This window comes from Oncorhynchus kisutch, linkage group LG30, assembly GCF_002021735.2.
Source record: "Oncorhynchus kisutch isolate 150728-3 linkage group LG30, Okis_V2, whole genome shotgun sequence".
NCBI classification, from domain to species: Eukaryota; Metazoa; Chordata; class Actinopteri; order Salmoniformes; family Salmonidae; genus Oncorhynchus; species Oncorhynchus kisutch.
In genome coordinates this window covers 28284409-28301845 of record NC_034203.2, presented here as the reverse complement: position 1 = coordinate 28301845, position 17437 = coordinate 28284409, and the positions used below count along the sequence as shown (strand labels likewise).

At 45.4% G+C, this 17437-nt stretch overlaps 1 protein-coding gene across 4 annotated transcripts in view; it reads right to left on the bottom strand.

Moving 5' to 3' along the window:
- LOC109874721 (arf-GAP with GTPase, ANK repeat and PH domain-containing protein 3) overlaps positions 1-17437 on the bottom strand; it is a 261538-nt gene that overhangs the window by 151884 nt on the left and 92217 nt on the right. For 2 of the 4 annotated variants that reach the window (XR_004206342.1, XM_031810042.1), the window contains exon 1: positions 2411-4841. The exons of 1 other annotated variant lie outside the window; for it this stretch is intronic. Coding sequence is in view for 1 of the 3 variants with exons in the window: in XM_031810042.1 (XP_031665902.1) it covers positions 2411-4103 (1693 nt within the window). In the remaining 2 variants the exon portion in view is untranslated. Of the gene's footprint in view, positions 1-2410; positions 4843-17437 lie in introns of those variants that run through there. One more of the 4 variants, XR_004206343.1, reaches the window with a different exon arrangement.

Sequence of the window (17437 nt, the reverse complement as noted above, 5' to 3'; positions counted from 1 at the left end):
GATTGAGAAAGAGCAGAGCTGCAAACTATTTTCATGAATGAACTTCAGTTGATTGTGGGATGAAAAAAAATAAGGCCAGGGTATTGTTATTCTTGAACACTCCACAACCAATTTCGAGGATCTCTTATAAGAGAGATCAGTCATGAGATGAAAGACTACAAAATGCACATTGACACACAGGACACTTTCGACAACTCTCAATGAGCAATGCCAAGTTTAGGCAAGATACATGTACCACAGTGAACATTTTGCCAGCCTGACTGGTCCTACAAAACAATGACGTGTATGGCATTTCAAGAGGGAAACCTAACTTTACTCTAGTCGCAGTGCAGCCTTGTTTTATGCATGTCATGTGTTTGATGAAGCAGGCCTGGGTTCAAATAGTATTTGAAATCTTCCAAATACTTTGAGTATTTGTCTGAATCTGCCTGGTTTACACATTTGAGACCATTCCATTGGTTCCACTGCTGCAGGCAAGCTCAATCACACCCAGCCAAAGTATTGGAAAGATTTCAAATCCTATTTGAATCCAGGTCTGTGATGGAGTGCAGTGTTGACTACCTCACAAAACGTCACTTCAAACCACCCCTCCTCCACGGGCCTGACAACAATGGCCTTGTTCACCCACTGGTAGGGGTGAGGTGCAGTCGTGAGGGGGACAGGGTCCTCAACCCCTCATCCCTGATGTAGGGCTATACCACCAAAGGGCTGGGAATCAGAACTCTTAGGATACATTTTGCAGCCAGGTAAGGTTGTCAAACACGTAGGCAGGTAGAGACAGGTGACTAGGCTTTAAGTCAGAGTGATCGGCACACCTACATTCCTACTGCCTGACTGACTGCTCTCTCCTACTTCGACTACGGAGACAAATATCACTAAACGAGCACTTAAAACTACAAAGGCTTTGGTGACCTTGGTAACAGTTCTTATTGGGAAAACAAATCAACTGCAAATCACAAAGTGTACCTGTATCTGCCCTTATTAACTGCTTAGGCTCAGAAGGAAACAAAGCTTTGCTAAAGTTGATATCAACACAAAGTACATAGTCTGATTTGTGGTTCATTCACAGAGAAACAACTTACCAAGTACGCAAAACAATCTAAGAAGTGTTTCTCTGGAAACTTTGATACAACTTACTCCTACAGCAACAGGTGTTTGTTTTGAATCTGAACTTCACTCAAACTTTCATTGTTCACTCATAGATTCTGGGGGTCTGAGCAGTGGATTTTTCTAAATGATGTAATAATTATGTAATAATTCACGATCACCAATCATAACTCTAGAAAATGTTTCGTGTCATGCTTGGCATGTTGCGCAAACCTGTCTGAAGTTTTTACCTTCAGTTCACCATAGTAGAAGGTGTTATCTGCTAATGACTATGACAGGAACAAGGCTTAATTTAGATTTGAACTAAACTGCATGGAGTACACAGCAAACACAGCTTCAGCACATTGGCTAATCTCTATAGCTCATTGTTGCTTCTCTGTCTGCTTCTATGAGCAACTCAACACATACAAGATCCTACACTGTCAACGTATAGAGATCAGCGCTAGGCTAGCTAACCTTTAAACACAGTGCTTAAGTCTCTCTCTCAGTTCCCCATCATTACAGTGTTTAAGCCCTCCTAATTTAGCCCTGGTTGGCGGCCAAAAGCATCTCCAAGGCCCTTCACAGCCGCTGACCGTTTTAATGCCTCCTGCTTTAAGCTGTGTCCCTACGAGGCCAGAGGCATTAGCTACCATGCATTTCCAACCACACTGGCTCTGGGAAACACAGCCACTTCTGGATCAGACTGTATAGTACTGTACCAACCACCCATACCTTTTCTCATCAAACAGCTATTGTTAACTTTAAACAACAAGGCAAATTCATATGAGATAACAGGCAAGACCCTCATCTCATCCAAATGACACATCTCTAATGTAAAATGTTTTCAGTGGTGACTGTTACATATCTGAATAAGAACCAACATGGATTTGAAATGCATTGTGGGAAAAGTAAATAAACAAAACACAAAAGCTAAAATGAGAACTGTTTCTAACCTCTGGGTCCCGAAACCTTGAAATGCCACCTCATCCTAAAGTTCCCTTCCACGTGTTTTTCATTTGCCCTCATTCCTTAAAGAGCAGAATACCCCTGTTCCTGTTTACATGTGAGCTCTTATCCAGTGACTAAGAGGAGCGAAAGTGGGTTAAGTGGGGCACAGACAGATTTTTCACCTAGTTAGCTCGGGAATCGAACCAGCGACCTTTTGGTTACTGCCCAAATGATCTTAACCGCTAAGCTACTTGCTGCCCTGTTGAACTATAAAAGGGAACTTTTTTTGACAGAGTGGTTGAGGGGGGGGGGCTGTCCAGAACCAGGAGCACTAAGTGCTGGGAAATATATTCAATCTTACTGGGAATCTTACCTTGAACTTTGTTGCAGTCTGCCAGAGTCTCTATTGCAACTGACTGAGGCTTTTTAATCCTGCCCAGGGTATATTTGCCAGTCTCTTTGCTCTGGTGTCGGGGCTGGAGTTCACATTTACCGTTGGACGGTTGCTGCTGCTCCTTCCTCCTAAAGCGTCTGGCTATGAGCTGCCATAGGCTGGGCTCCTCCTGGGCCGGTTTAGTAGAGGAGGACAGTTTGGCTGGGTAGAGGGGCACCTCCATCACCTTAACCTTGCCCTGGCTGTGGTAATGAATGAACTGCCTCCCTCCATCATCGTCCCTCTCGCAAGGAGGTGGCAGGGTCCTCCCAGTCAGATAGGAGAAGGGCCGCAAGGGGAGAGATGTCTCCTGCTCCATACTTGTAGTGCGTGAGCGTTCCTCTGCTGTCACCTCAGAAATGTCCACTCTCTCCCGCGGCCGGTTCCTCCTGATCCGCAGACTGAGGCTCCGGCGTAAGGAACTCAGGGTCTTCTTCGGGGCATCTGGCTTGCTGCTGGGCTTGGAGCCTGGGTCTGGGGCTTCCTCCTTCTCCTTGTCCTGAGCTGGTCGGCCGAACAGCCTCCAGCGGCCAAATAGACCTCCCCCCTGGCTTCCTCCTTGGCTGTCCAGCCCCTCCTGAGACCCCGAGGCCTTCTTCCTCAGCTCCAACACAGTCATGCTGACCGGTCTCGGTTTCCAGGTCTGCTGCCGGACCCTGGGGACCACCTTCTCCTCAGCCCCCGCCACCGTCCACTGAGGGAGCACCCCTGGCTTAAGGCCGTCCACCGCCCGCAGCTCTGCCCTCCTGGTCCAGCGCTGCTGTGGGGGACCGTCCAGAGACCTTGTAGCCCCCCTCCTGGAGGTCTGTTGGGAGTGGGACCCGGGCTCTGATAGGGTAGGGTTTAGGTTGGGGCCTGCGAGCATGCACACACTCCTGGGCCTGTCCTGTCTGTCCTGGCGGCTTAGCGAGCCTCGATGCTGCCTGGCTGCGGCTCCATACATGCTCACCGCCCTCCTGTTGTGTGGAGCAGCACCGTCCTGGGATGGCCTCCTGCGGAGCACAGCCCGGGGTGGAGAGCCACCACCGGCCAGAACACCACCGGCAGGGACACCACCATGATGCCCAGGGAGAGGCACTTCAGTCTGGGGAGAAATGTCCTGTGCCTGGGTCTCTACCTGGGTCTTCTGTTGCTCTAGAGCTGCTGTAGCTGCCTTTACCTCTACTCCTACCGCTGCAGTCTCCCAGTCAATCTGAGAAGGATGGGCTGCTGCTGGAGCTGCTGAGTTACTAGAGAACTGTTGGAGTTGGAGAAACCGGTCCGTCTTCATTTTTCTTCCCTCCTCCTCCTCCTCCTGCACTGCCTCCTCCCTCCTCCCCCCCACTCTGCCTGTACGGCTCAGGGAGGGCCACCTGCCAAGCCTGAAGTGTCCCTCCTTCCCCTGCAGCGCCTGTGGCCGTGCCCTGGTGCTCCTGGCTGCCGGATGACTCTGCTCCAGGGAGGCGTGTCTGGCGGCCAGGCCCTCCCTCACCCCCACCCCCTCACCCACCCCCTCATGCCCCAAAGTTCCATTCAGGATGACAGAGATGTGATACACCGTGGTCCTACCTCCTCCTGACTGGTGGGCTGTTACAGCTTTGCTTGTGGCCCCGGGGATAGCCTGCTCCGTAGCCCGACTGCTCAGCAGTAGCATGGCACTACCCTGAACTCCCCCACACACACAGGCATGCACAAACTAGCCTAACCTACACGCACACACCTACATACACACAGTCGCAAAGCAAACATAATCTCACACTCCTCTCCCCGGTGTGGTGGTGTTTAAGGTAGCTCTCTGAGACCTTCACTTCCAGGCTGCATTCCAACCCCCCGGGTAATCCTTTACCTTTGACATGGGAAAAAAAACTTCAAACAAGCCTGAGCAAAGCCTCTGTGCCACCTCCATAACCCTGCAGCCTTATACTCAGCATTCAGCAGCAGCACAGCAAAAGGCTGGATGGTGGCTGGCTGGTTGCATTCTCCCCTCTCCTCTACTTTCTTTTTCTACCTGTCCGACGTGAGGGTGAGCGACAGCTAAAACAGCCATTCCACTGTTTGCTTTGGAACAAACAAACACATGTTTGTCATAGAGTCCCTGAGAGGCTGTGAGCGACATATGAAAAACATCCTTCTTGGAAAGTTGTGAGCAATCCTTTTCTGCCTGTGGTGCAGACAAAACCCTTCATCTCTGAGCTGCCTGCCGTGCGTAGCGTGACGGAGTGTGTCTGTCTGAACTTTCCAGCAGTTTCCCAACCCCCGGGACGGTCAGAAAACAAGGACCGGATCCCAACGGGTCGGCTGCTCTGCATTAAAACACACCGACTCCACTGATCTGAGTTCCTCCACAGGATCTCTAGAGGGATTTCAGCCCCCAGAGAGTAAAATGGATGACAGTGAGTGAACAGTAAGAATAGGATCCAAGGAAGAGGGAGCTGAGCATCCACTACTGCTGCAGCAGTCAACAAAGATAGGATCCTAGAACAAACTGCTATGAAAGAGAACTTTGTGTCCCCAGTGCCTCCTCTCTCGGTCGCTCTCTGTATTCCTCCCTCCCTCGCCATCAAGTTCTCTCTTGCAACCGAACAAGCAGGGATAGGGAAAACACAAAGGCAGAGATTTTCCCATGGCCTTCTAAAGGAGGGAGAGTGAGTGGAAGTACCAGAAGTTCTGGCTTCCATGTAGCCAAGTTTTAGACTCTACATAAAGCACTGCTAATCCTAGGGCCCTGTAAAAGCAGGTCACATGGGTTGCACACAAGTGGGTCAGATAGCTTGAAAGGGCAAGATATGTTCTCTAGTTCATTGTAAAAAAAAAGCTAAAATAGCTCAATGCCGAAAGTCGCCTAATTGTGTGAAAGTAACAGTCACTGCTATATTAATTGCCACGTAACCTGACAGCAATAATGGACTACGGTTTGAGTGGATCGATCCCAGTGTTTACATACACATGCACTGACAAAAGCACACACACAAGCTCTCACACACTTAGTCACTCCAGGAGTGACCCGACTACCATTTATTGCAGGCAGCAAATTATTTTTACAGTGTTGTTAATAACTGAAATAATCTGATAAATTAGTTGGTATGTAAAATGTCACCTCTACAAAATACCACTAAGTAATAATTACAAATCTGGCTTTGACGCCTTCCCAAAATAATTAAATTAACCTTTCCACAGGAACAATTATTAGCTCATAAGTCATTGTCAGCAACTGATTGGCTGCCATAAACGGATGCGTATTCAGCTTGTTATTTCAATGTCATTTAAGGCTCTAAAAGGAACTCACTGCATAATCTGGCACATTCCAGCTTTATATTCAGCATGGGCAGAGCTTTGGTGTTCAATTAGGCATTTGTCAATCAAATGGCAACCACTCTGAATAAAGGCACAACACAAAGCTGACCAACTAGGTTAAGCCCTAATTCCATATTCTTATCACCACGGGACACTGAGGCAATTGATGATGCCATCAAAAGCAGCGCCCCCATGTGTTTAGAGAGAAACATGTTGATAAGGGCCACTGGAAAATAGCGTTGCTTGATGTAAAAATATGTTCTAAGTAGGCTATAAATGCTAAAGAAAGTACATCATTTTTGAACACTCCACACATGACATCAAAAAACAGAACCTGTAAAGGTAACCATTTAGTTGCTTTTATACCTGTTTAGTAACACAGTAAAAACATTATAAGAACATGTTTTTACATAATACTTGTTCAATTAGTAATCAGAGCACATGTAGAGAACCAGGGTTGCGAGGACATGATCCTGACAGGACATCTGGACAGATAACATCTGGCTGGCCCAAGCAAAGCAGCACCCAGACAGCATGTGTCTACTGGATCATCCCACCAAAAGGAAAACAGACAACTTCTCTCTATACAGAACAACCTCAGGCCCTTGAAGGATTTAGAGACATATAGATGATCTCAGACTGGAGCACTGCTATATTCTACATAGTAGTAGCCTTATTTTCAAAAGGGTTACTTTATAGCTAACATCTTTAAATCGGTCTCCATCTAGGTATTTATCAAGTGTCTTATTTGTATAACTTGAGTAGAGAATGAGTGATTTGAAGTGGTTGATGTTATCTCACACTCATACAGTACAACACCCACTTCCATGCCATTGTCTAGTACAGTTTATTGTGTTGAAGGGTAATAATCCCTTCAAGGCATCCCAAGCATCTTTCCAGGAAGTCTGGGCTGTGGATACGGTCTTTGAGACAGGCTTCTCAAATAAGAAACCAGATACAACACTTTATGAAAACTGCTCAAATACCAGCTAGCAAATAGATTCATACTCCAAATGCACTGCTTTGAGAGCTTGCTGCTTCAACTGAGCTGTTAGTCATATCGATATGTGGACCTGCTGTGTAGTGAACAGGTGTGCTACCTGCGTCCAGGTTTGTGCTACCTGCGTCCAGGTTTGTGCTACCTGTGTCCAGGTTTGTGCTACCTGCGTCCAGGTAGCCAGGGATTTGAATAACCTAAGGCTCTTCAGCCAGTAGACAGTCCTCTTCGCCCCAGTGGATGTGGTGGTGCCTGGTCCGTCTGCGGCCCCCGAAACACAGCAGCATGGTTCCACACTTTCAAGAGGCACAGACTGACTTGACTTATTCCTTTAGCTCCTAGTGGACCAAAGGGCTCACAAGACACAACCTAACCATACAAATCCACCGTCCAACCCTCACGCTTCAAACTCACTGACAGGCAAGCTGGTATTTTCCATCATTACCATCTTGTGGTTTTATTCCACTTCTTCCTCTCCTCTCTTTGGTATATTCTCTCTGTCCTCTCAGGTTAGTCTTTCGTATTTCAACTTCCAGTGTAAACTAAATCTGGATCCAAAAGGTAGCATTTGCCCAGTCCTGCGTATGATGTAGTCCCAGCAGACAGCTCTGGAGTGTTGTGGCTGTGCTGAGCTGAGCTGTATTGTAACACACTGACCTGGTCAGGAAGACACGACCATGCGTCAGGTGTTGTGACGGGGAGCCGTTTCCTCCTCCTGGTAAACCTTTGAGCTGAGGAGGAGGGGTCTAAAGGCCCTATACCTAAAACAACTGCTGGGATCATTAGGCTAATCCTAATAAACCCATGGCCAGAATGGGACGTCCATTAATAAGCCCATGGCCAGAATGGGACGGCCATTAATAAGCCCATGGCCAGAATGGGACGTCCATTAATAAGCCCATAGCCAGAATGGGACGTCCATTAATAAGCCCATGGCCAGAATGGGACATCCATTAATAAGCTCTGGTCAGGCATAGGATCAGACTTTCAGTCTCAGTCCATTCCCTCCCGGCTGGGGTAACAGAGGAAGGATGTGTCGTCTCTCTCTCCTTCCCTTTATCGACTGACAGCTGCCTCACACATTATGTGGCCCCAGTTCTGCAACTTTATCTATATGGCAGTTGGGAGGAGGATTTCTGATAAACTGGCTTGACTGGCCATGTCTGGGGGTTTTCTGTGGGTGTCAGGGTGTGTGTGTGTGTGTGTTTGTGTGTCATCTCATCTGTGCTAGTCATTGTGACGTATACAGAGTGTATATGGGTAGCAGGGTAAAGCTCATGTTGTGCCCACATGTTAGCCAGGGGCTTTCTATTGTTCCGGTGTAACTTTCAAGGTCCTGCTAGTTCCCGGCCCGAAGCAAGACTCATTTAAGGTTGAGACTCCTAACACGTAATAAACACAAAATATTGTTCTAGTGTTTTTGACAGTATTAGAAGTGGGGGTGGTAGAGGGGATGAGAACTCTAGAAAGTGTAGACTTACTTCAGAAGTAATACAAAACATATGACGTGTCATGATACATATCAACTCATAATGTTCTCCATAACTGTGCTAGGCCTAGGGAATTAACCGCTTAGACCGCCAAATGAATTATTTACCAATGAGAATATTAGTCTGGCAGACTAACTCCCTGAGAATAAATATTTAAATAGAGTCTGCAAACTGTAGCTCCAATTCAATTATGGAATCTGTCAGAAATACATTTCTCTCTAAAGGAATGTAGTTTCCACTGTAAACCAATGTGAGGAGGACATTTGCTTGGGCTATCCTCAGGGAAATACCATCTCCTGCATTTAATTCAGCACATGTCTAATGAAATAGTTTTTATAGAAAAACTCATTACGGCCCTGTAATTTGTTTTTTTCCTTCCTCGCTCTATTAAATTCAAATAGGAATGATGTTATCCAACACTATTTGCCAGGCAGGATGCAGTACATGTCTCCACCGGGAGGGGGGGCAGCCTGACTCCTGTTGGAACCAGTATTCTTCTAGGGCAACTCCGCTGGTTGAGACGACTGTTCAAAGGCTTCTGTTCTGTATTGTATTGTTACGTAAGCCAACTTTTTTAGCAGCCTAGGTACCTCTGCTCTGCTGTGGATGTAAATCTAGACTAGAGTATGCAGCCAGTTTTCAGAGAGTTGAGCTGAGAGAGTCGTAACGACAACAGAGGAGAAGCCAGAAGGTAGTGCAGCGGTTTTAAATGAGGCCATATAAGAACCTCAATGGAATTTGAAGTGCCTGTGTACGATCACAGAGAAATCCTACTTTCTGGTGCTAGGTTCTAATTTTCAGACTACAAACTCAACGGACACTATGAAAGTTTAAACCAAGTTTATTCTTCCCAGTGGGTCAACACAGCTGCGTCAGACAAAAACATGGTTTCACCCGTGGCAGTGAATACATACCCCACTTTGGGTGGAGTCTCCTCCTTATCGCTAAACATTGCATCATTATTGCTAGGCAGGGAGCCGAGGTATCTGGGTCTTAAGCGGTTCCTCCCCTTAGCAGTACTGCTACATGTGATCGTTTCCCCTGCACTCAGCCCCTCCCAAACTTACTTATGGCTCCCGTCATGTCTCTATTATACCTGATGATTAATTATATAGAAAGCTCAGAAACCAAACCTTTCACTGGGAATAAAAGCTGTAAAGAGAACCCTCCTTAACCAGGACCAAAATGTTAGAAAACGTATGCACTCATTACTGTAAGTCACTCTGGATAACAGTCTGCTAAATGACTCAAATGTAAATGTTACCCAATAAGCAAAGGTTTTCACTGTGTGAAATGATTAAACTGTTGCCAGTTTAGTCTTATGATCAGATCTATCCATCTCATGTGGTGTGACACTCACTGATCACATAAAATAAGAAATGTGTCTGAACGCTTACGCCATTCAGTTTATCCCTCCACTACAATAGGCTGGAACTCATAGGCAAAGCCTCATATCAACCAGCAGACAGACAACATTCTGGTGGTTTCCTGTAGTTACAGGCCACAGATGCTACAAATGTCTAGACCCGTAGTCTAGCAGATTGTATGACGTGTTTTCTCCTCGCGACCCTCAATGATAGGAGGATTCGAGTCCGTGTTAAAACGTCAGACACACGCTATTCCTCTGACAATCAACAGCAGGCTGCTGCCTGGCTGGCCGGGAAAGGAGAGGAGGGGAGCTGAGACAGTACCTTATTCATCATGGCTATCAGTATTCAGTATCCCCATCAGCACCATTGATGATCATCATTATTAGACCCAGAGGTATTACGTACGTACAGACCAGTGGAGGCTGCTGAGGGGAGGACAGCTCATAATAACATCTGGAATGGAGTCAATGGAATGGTATCAAACACATGGTTTCCTTATGGTTGAGACTATTCCACTGACTCCATTCCAGCCATTACTATGAGCTGCCCTACCTCAGCAGCCTCCATTGGTACAGATGTTGATCCTTCAAGCACTTTGTCTCTAGGTATTGATGACTGACCTCACATACCTGCACAGCGGTAGGCTGACTACTAATGGTAAAACAAATCATTCTCTCAATTTCAGAACTACAGAAACACCATTTCATCTGCTTTGTAGTCTCATCCACTAGCCTGCACAGTCTATGGTAGCACCCGAAGGGGAAAAGGTTATCTTACGCGTACATGTCATTCCAATTCAATAAAAGTGTATGTAGTATTGTAGTGTGTGTACTTATGTTACAGGTTGTCAATAGCATGTCAGTATTATTACATTGTGTGAATGACTCACGAGGACTCATGAGACCAAGCATCGGTATGGCTTCTATAAAAAGGTGGGTTCCTTGAGCTCATATTTCAAATAAAAATCTCTGTGTGTGTTATCACAAAATGCATAATTCTCAGGATAAGTTCACAATTAAAGATCGTTACAATATGAATGCACCCGAGCTATCAGAGCAGAGCTCCACAGGTTGAAGTCATCAGATCAGAGACTAAAAAGGTGGCAGCAATGATGCACAGGAAGCAGAGTGACACCGTGCCTGAGGCTAGAGTAGGCCTAGTGACATTGCCCCAGGCTACATCCACACAAATATACTAAAAAAACTATTTTACTGAGTTACAGTTCATATGAGAAAATCAGTAAACTGAAGTAAATTCATTAAGCCCCAATCTATGGATTTCATATGACTGGGAATACAGCTGTTGGTCAGAGACACCATAAATACATTTGGACCTCAGGATCTCATTACGGTATTTCTGTGAATTAAAATTGCCATCAATAAAATGCAAATGTCTTCATTGTCCGTAGCTTATGCCTGCCTGCCCATACCATAACCCCACATCCACCATGGAGCACTATTTTCACAACGCTGACATCAGCAAACCGCTCGCCATCACAACGCTATACACGTGGTCTGCGGTTGTGAGACCAGTTGGACGTACTGCCAAATTTTCTAAAACAATGTTGGAAGCGGCTTATGGTAGATAAATTAACATTCAATTCGAATGCAGTCAGCATGCCAATTGCACGATCCTTCAAAACTTGAGACATCTGTGGCATTGTGTTGTGTGACAAACCTGCACATTTTAGAGTGGCCATTTATTGTCCGCAGTACAATAATGATCATTCAGTTCAACCAGTTTCTTGATATGCCACACCTGTCAAGTGGATGGATTATCTTGGCAAAGGAGAAATGCTCACTAACAGGGACGTAAACAAATGTTTGCACAAAATTTGAGAGAAATAAGCTTTTCGTGTGTGAACATTTCTGGGATATTTTATTTCATGAAACATGGGACCAACACTTTACATGTTGTGTTTATATTTTTGTTCAGTGTATAATCACAAATGTATTTTTATGGCTACAGCATCATCATCAAAGCAGCCAACATCAGAGAGCACTGTTCCCTGATTTCAGAATCAAGCCTCATTGATTTAAAAAATCAACTGACAGGCACCTGTAATGAGAGCATGGGGAGTAGAGAGGCACGGGGATGTGTATTAATCAAAACAGAGTAAGAGCATCGCCCAATGATATTAGGGGAGGGGAGTTCCTCTTGGGACCTTCTTCACTCTGTGTGTGTGTGTGTGTGTGTGTGTGGTGATTCAGCTCTGCATGACTGTGTGCCCCATGTCAATCTGGCCAGCATTTGTTATGTCCATCTCAGCCCAGATGATTGACAGCTCTGAAACAGCCAATCCCATGAGGATCTCCCCAGACAGCTCCAGAAGGGAACCTTCCACCTTTGCATTTTCTCTCCTCAAATGATATTAATATTTTACCCTGCATCTCGACTTTCCCAGAGAAGACTCATTTGTGTTTCCTTGAGCATCACTGAGTATTTCTCACAACTTTAACCTTGATCAGAGGCTGTGACGAATGCCAAGAATCCGCCAATCAGTGCATTCGGAGTGTGTGTGTGTGTGTGTGTGTGTGTGTGTGTGTGTGTGTGTGTGTGTGTGTGTGTGTGTGTGTGTGTGTGTGTGTGAACGAGTGTGTGTCTCCTTATACTGTATACCGAAGGGGGGGGGGGGGGGGGGGGGGGGGTAACCCTGTCTCTTTGGGGCTGCGGGGGTGAGTGCTACGCCACTGCTTACAGCTAACAATAAGTTACGAATAACATAAGAAATGTAAGATGTGTCAATTTAATTATATCCAGCTCAGGGCTCCAGCTATACATTTGGTTTGCTAATTTGCTTGCTAAGTGGCTAGATGTCAAAATCAAGCTTCATGGTTACAGCAGAGACATTCAATCCCCTCCTGGATCAAGATCGTTGTTACCTAAATTGTTATACATGTCAAAAATGTATTTTAAAAAGCCACATCTATTTTTTAAAAAGCTAGCCCTGAATATATTCAGATGACACAGCAAGCACAGAGTGGTGGTGTGATGGTTCTGAAGAAGGCGTTTGGGTGCTGAGTCAAGGCCGCCCACATATGCATCCATCCGCTCACGCACAGGACTCACACAAATACTATATTTTTTTATATAAATAGCGCCCCTCGTGTATACTTTCGGTAATACCGTATACCCCGGTATAGTACAGAAACAGTATGAACATCTGGATCCAGCCCAACCCTAGTGCCTCCTCATCTTCCTCACTACAGAAATACATGTATCACACATTACTCACACTAAGTGAAAATCCACAACACACACACACAGAGTACAGCCAACAATTCCCTGCCCACCCACACAAACCCACCCACACACGCATACTACACACACAGCAACAAAATACAACATTTCTCCAAACCAACAACCCAAACTAGAGATAATAACCGAGCTGTGACATTGATTGCACACTGTCAATTCAAAAAGCTTTTATCAAATCTTATTAGAATCCTGTCCGTTGTGCATTTACACAGAATGAATGCAGGCCCATGAACAAGGCAAAACACTGACAGAGACAGACACACAAAGTAGAAGGGAGATATAGAGCAAGGAAAGTTTGTTATAATGATGCTTGCAGTAGTGGTATCGAGCGTGGGTGTGTGGAGCTTTTTAAAATTCAGCTGAGCTACCGACCAACGTACGTCACAATTCTTCCACTGCAGAGAAAATGATAGGTTTGAGGACGTCTGTGGGAGGCTGCTGCCAGGGAGAAAAAAATCCAGACGCTTCTGTCTGAAACATGCTTGGATTTGAATGTGTGTTTTGTATTAGTGTGTGTGTGTGTGTGTGTAAGTGTGTGTATGTGTATGTATGAGTACTATGCGTGAGCGGTTGGATGTATGGGTGGGGGCCTTGACTCAGCACCCAAACTCCCTCTTCAAAACAATCACTCTGTGCTTGCTGTGTCATCTGAATATATCCACGACCACATCTACAGTCCTGGGCGGGTTTAAAACATGTTTATTTCACTAAGGACAGGAGGACAAAAAGCAGTAGTTGTTTTTTAAAGACAGAGAAAGGTCAAAATCTCCTTGACTGGTTGGTTGGTTTGGGCTGGAGCCTGACATTGAGGTCAGGGTGACGTTTGCTGCTGGTGTGTGGAGGGAGGCTGCTGCTAGGAGAACAGCCAGAGGACGGGGGAGGATTCAAGCTTGGATGCACAGTTTTCACAGCTTTGCCTGCGTGGGCTGGTGGCTCCCAGTCCTCCTCCTCGCTACACTACAACTAAACTGTGTGTGTGTGTCCTCCTCCTCGCTACAATACAGCACTACAGGACCCCGCTTCAAATGAAAGCCTTTTAGAAGAGTGAAGCAGAGAAACACACAGAGACAGAAAGAAAGCCAATCCTCATAACATTCAGAATTCAAAGGTTCTTCACGCAAACAAATGTCCTTTAAATACTACAGATCCTACAGAGAAATGCATGTCAAATGGTTTTACTTATTTTTTTATATGCCCTGCAAGGCATGATGAGCAGGGCGGTAACCATTGACCAACGTTCCAATGTATTTTCAACATACAGTATATCGAACATACACCTCTGTCATTCCAACGCACAGCATGAAGACGCAATCACGTCACACCGGTGGTTATGAATCTATTCAAGACTGTCCCTTCATTTCAATAAAAGGTTCTGTCACAACATGTCTTGATGCACTTCCCTTTTTGACAGCTAGCAATGGTCCCTACATACAGTAGGCTACGGCTAACCAACACACTAGTTATTCATTCATTGATCTCTCTAACTTTCACTCCCTTTCAAGGTTTCTGTGCCGCCTGAAAATAGCTGTGAGAGCATTTGGGCACAGGCTCCCAATGTCTTTTCATGTGTTTTGTCTGCGTCCCTGTGCCACCACCCCACCCACACACACTAAGACAATGAGCTGGGAGCGTCATTATGTTTAACTGACAACAGTGTTTTCACACCCAGTGCCCTGCGGCGCTAACAATCAGCAGGAATCCTACATTAAAAGCTCCCCATCCTCTCACTGCCCTTAACACAGAGATCTACAACAGCAGCTTAACTCCGGGAGACACAGTACTACCGTCAAATGGAAATGCAGGTAACACTACCAACAGCAGACATTAGGTGTGGAAACAGCCATTTTCAAAATACAAGGGCTCGTAGATGCTCAGAACAGAACTAAAGCATTATACCTGAAGTGCTGGAAAGACGCATGTTGATATTCAGCTATGATCCATATCAGTGGAGGCTGGTGGAAGGAGCTATAGGAGGAATGGCTCATTGTAATGAATGGAATGGTACCAAACACATGGTAACAATGTGTTTGAATCTGTTCCCTTGATTCCATTCCAGCCATGATAATGAGCCTGTCCTCCTTTAGCTCCTCCCACCAGCCTCCTCTGATCCATGTAAAAAATTCAGAGAACTCTTACAGAGATGAACATTCAGCTATGAACCACAGAGGATGCTTTGAATTGATCGCACATCATAACACACAAAATTACAAATATAAATCAAATGTAAAACTACAGTGTGTACAACATGCGTCCTGCTATCCAGGACCTGCATTTGAAGTCGGAAGTTTACATACATACACCTTAGCCAAATACATTTAAACTCCGTTTTTCACAATTTCTGACATTTAATCCCAGTAAAAAGTCCCTGTCTTATGTCAGTTAGGATCTCCACTTTATTTTAAGAATGTGAAATGTCAGAATAATAGTAGAGATAGTGATTTATTTCAGCTTTTATTTCTTTCATCACATTCCCAGTGGGTCAGAAGTTTACACACACTCAATTAGTATTTGGTAGCATTGCCTTTAAATTGTTTAACTTGGGTCAAATGTTTTGGGTAGCCTTCCACAACCTTCCCACAATAAGTTGTTTGAATTTTGGCCCATTCCTCCTGACAGAGCTGGTGTAACTGAGTCAGGTTTGTAGGCCTCCTTGCTCGCACATGCTTTTTCAGTTCTGCCCACAAATTTACTATAGGTGTGAGGTTAGGGCTTTGTGATGGCCACTCCAATACCTTGACTTTGTTGTCCTTAAGACATTTTGCCACAACTTTGGAAGTATTTATTTTTTATTTTATTTAACCTTTATTTAACCAGGTAGGCAAGTTGAGAACAAGTTCTCATTTACAATTGCGGCCTGGCCAAGATAAAGTAAAGCAGTTCGACACATACAACACAGAGTTACACATGGATTAAAACAAACATACAGTCAATAATACAGTAGAAAATTAAGTCTATATACAATGTGAGAAAATGAGGTGAGATAAGGGAGGTAAAGGCAAAAAAAAGGCCATGGTGGCGAAGTAAATACAATATACCAAGTAAAACACTGGAATGGTAGATTTGCAGTGGAAGAATGTGCAAAGTAGAGATAGAAATAATAGGGTGCAAAGGAGCAAAATAAATAAATAAATAAATACAGTTGGGGAGAGGTAGTTGTTGGGGCTAAATTATAGATGGGCTATGTGCAGGTGCAGTAATATGTGAGCTACTCTGACAGCTGGTGCTTAAAGCTAGTGAGGGAGATAAGTGTTTCCATTGTCAGAGATTTTTGTAGTTCGTTCCAGTCATTGGCAGCAGAGAACAGGAAGGAGAGGCGGCCAAAGGAAGAATTGGTTTTGGGGGTGACCAGAGAGATATACCTGCTGTAGCGCGTGCTACAGGTGGGTGCTGCTATTGTGACCAGCGAGCTGAGATAAGTTGGGACTTTACCTAGCAGGGTCTTGTCGATGACCTGGAGCCAGTGGGTTTGGCGACGAGTAAGAAGCGAGGGCCAGCCAACGAGAGCGTTCAGGTAGCAGTAGTGGGTAGTATATGGGGCATTGGTGACAAAACAGAAGGCACTGTGATAGACTGCATCCAATTTATTGAGTAGGGTATTGGAGGCTATTTTGTAAATGACATCACCGAAGTCAGGATGGTCAGTTTCACAAGGGTATGTTTGGCAGCATGAGTGAATGATGCTTTGTTGCGAAATAGGAAGCCAATTCTAGATTTAACTTTAGATTGGAGATGTTTGATGTGAGTCTGGAAGGAGAGTTTACAGTCTTACCAGACACCTAGGTATTTGTAGTTGTCCACATATCCTACGTCCGAACCGTCCAGAGTAGTGATGTTGGATGGGCGTGCAGGTGCAGGCAGCGATCGGTCGAAGAACATGCATTTAGTTTAACTTGTAATTGAGAGCGATTGGAGGCCACGGAAGGAGAATTGTATGGCATTGAAGCTCATCTGGAGGGTTGTTAACACAGTGTCCAAAGAAGGGCCAGAAGTATACAGAATGGTGTCGTCTGCGTAGAGGTGGATCAGAGACTCACCAGCAGCAAGAGCGACATCATTGCTGTATACAGAGAAGAGAGTCGGTCCAATAATTGAACCCTGTGGCACCCCCATAGAGACTGCCAGAGGCCTGGACAACAGGCCCTCCGATTTGACACACTGAACTCTATCGGAGAAGTAGTTGGTGAACCAGGCGAGGCAATCATTTGAGAAACCAAAGCTATCGAGTCTGCCGATGAGGATGTGGTGATTGACAGAGTTGAAAGCCTTGGCCAGGTCAATGAATACGGCTGCACAGTATTGTTTCTTATCGATGGCGGTTAAGATATCGTTTAGGACCTTGAGCATGGCTGAGGTGAACCCATGACCAGCTCTGAAACCAGAATGCATAGCTGAGAAGGTATGGTGGGATTCGAAATGGTCAGTAATCTGTTTGTTGACTTGGCTTTCGAAGACCTTAGAAAGGCAGGGTAGGATAGATATAGGTCTATAGCAGTTTGGGTCAAGAGTGTCCCCCCCTTTGAAGAGGGGGATGACCACAGCTGCTTTCCAATCTTTGGGAATCTCAGACGACATGAGGTTA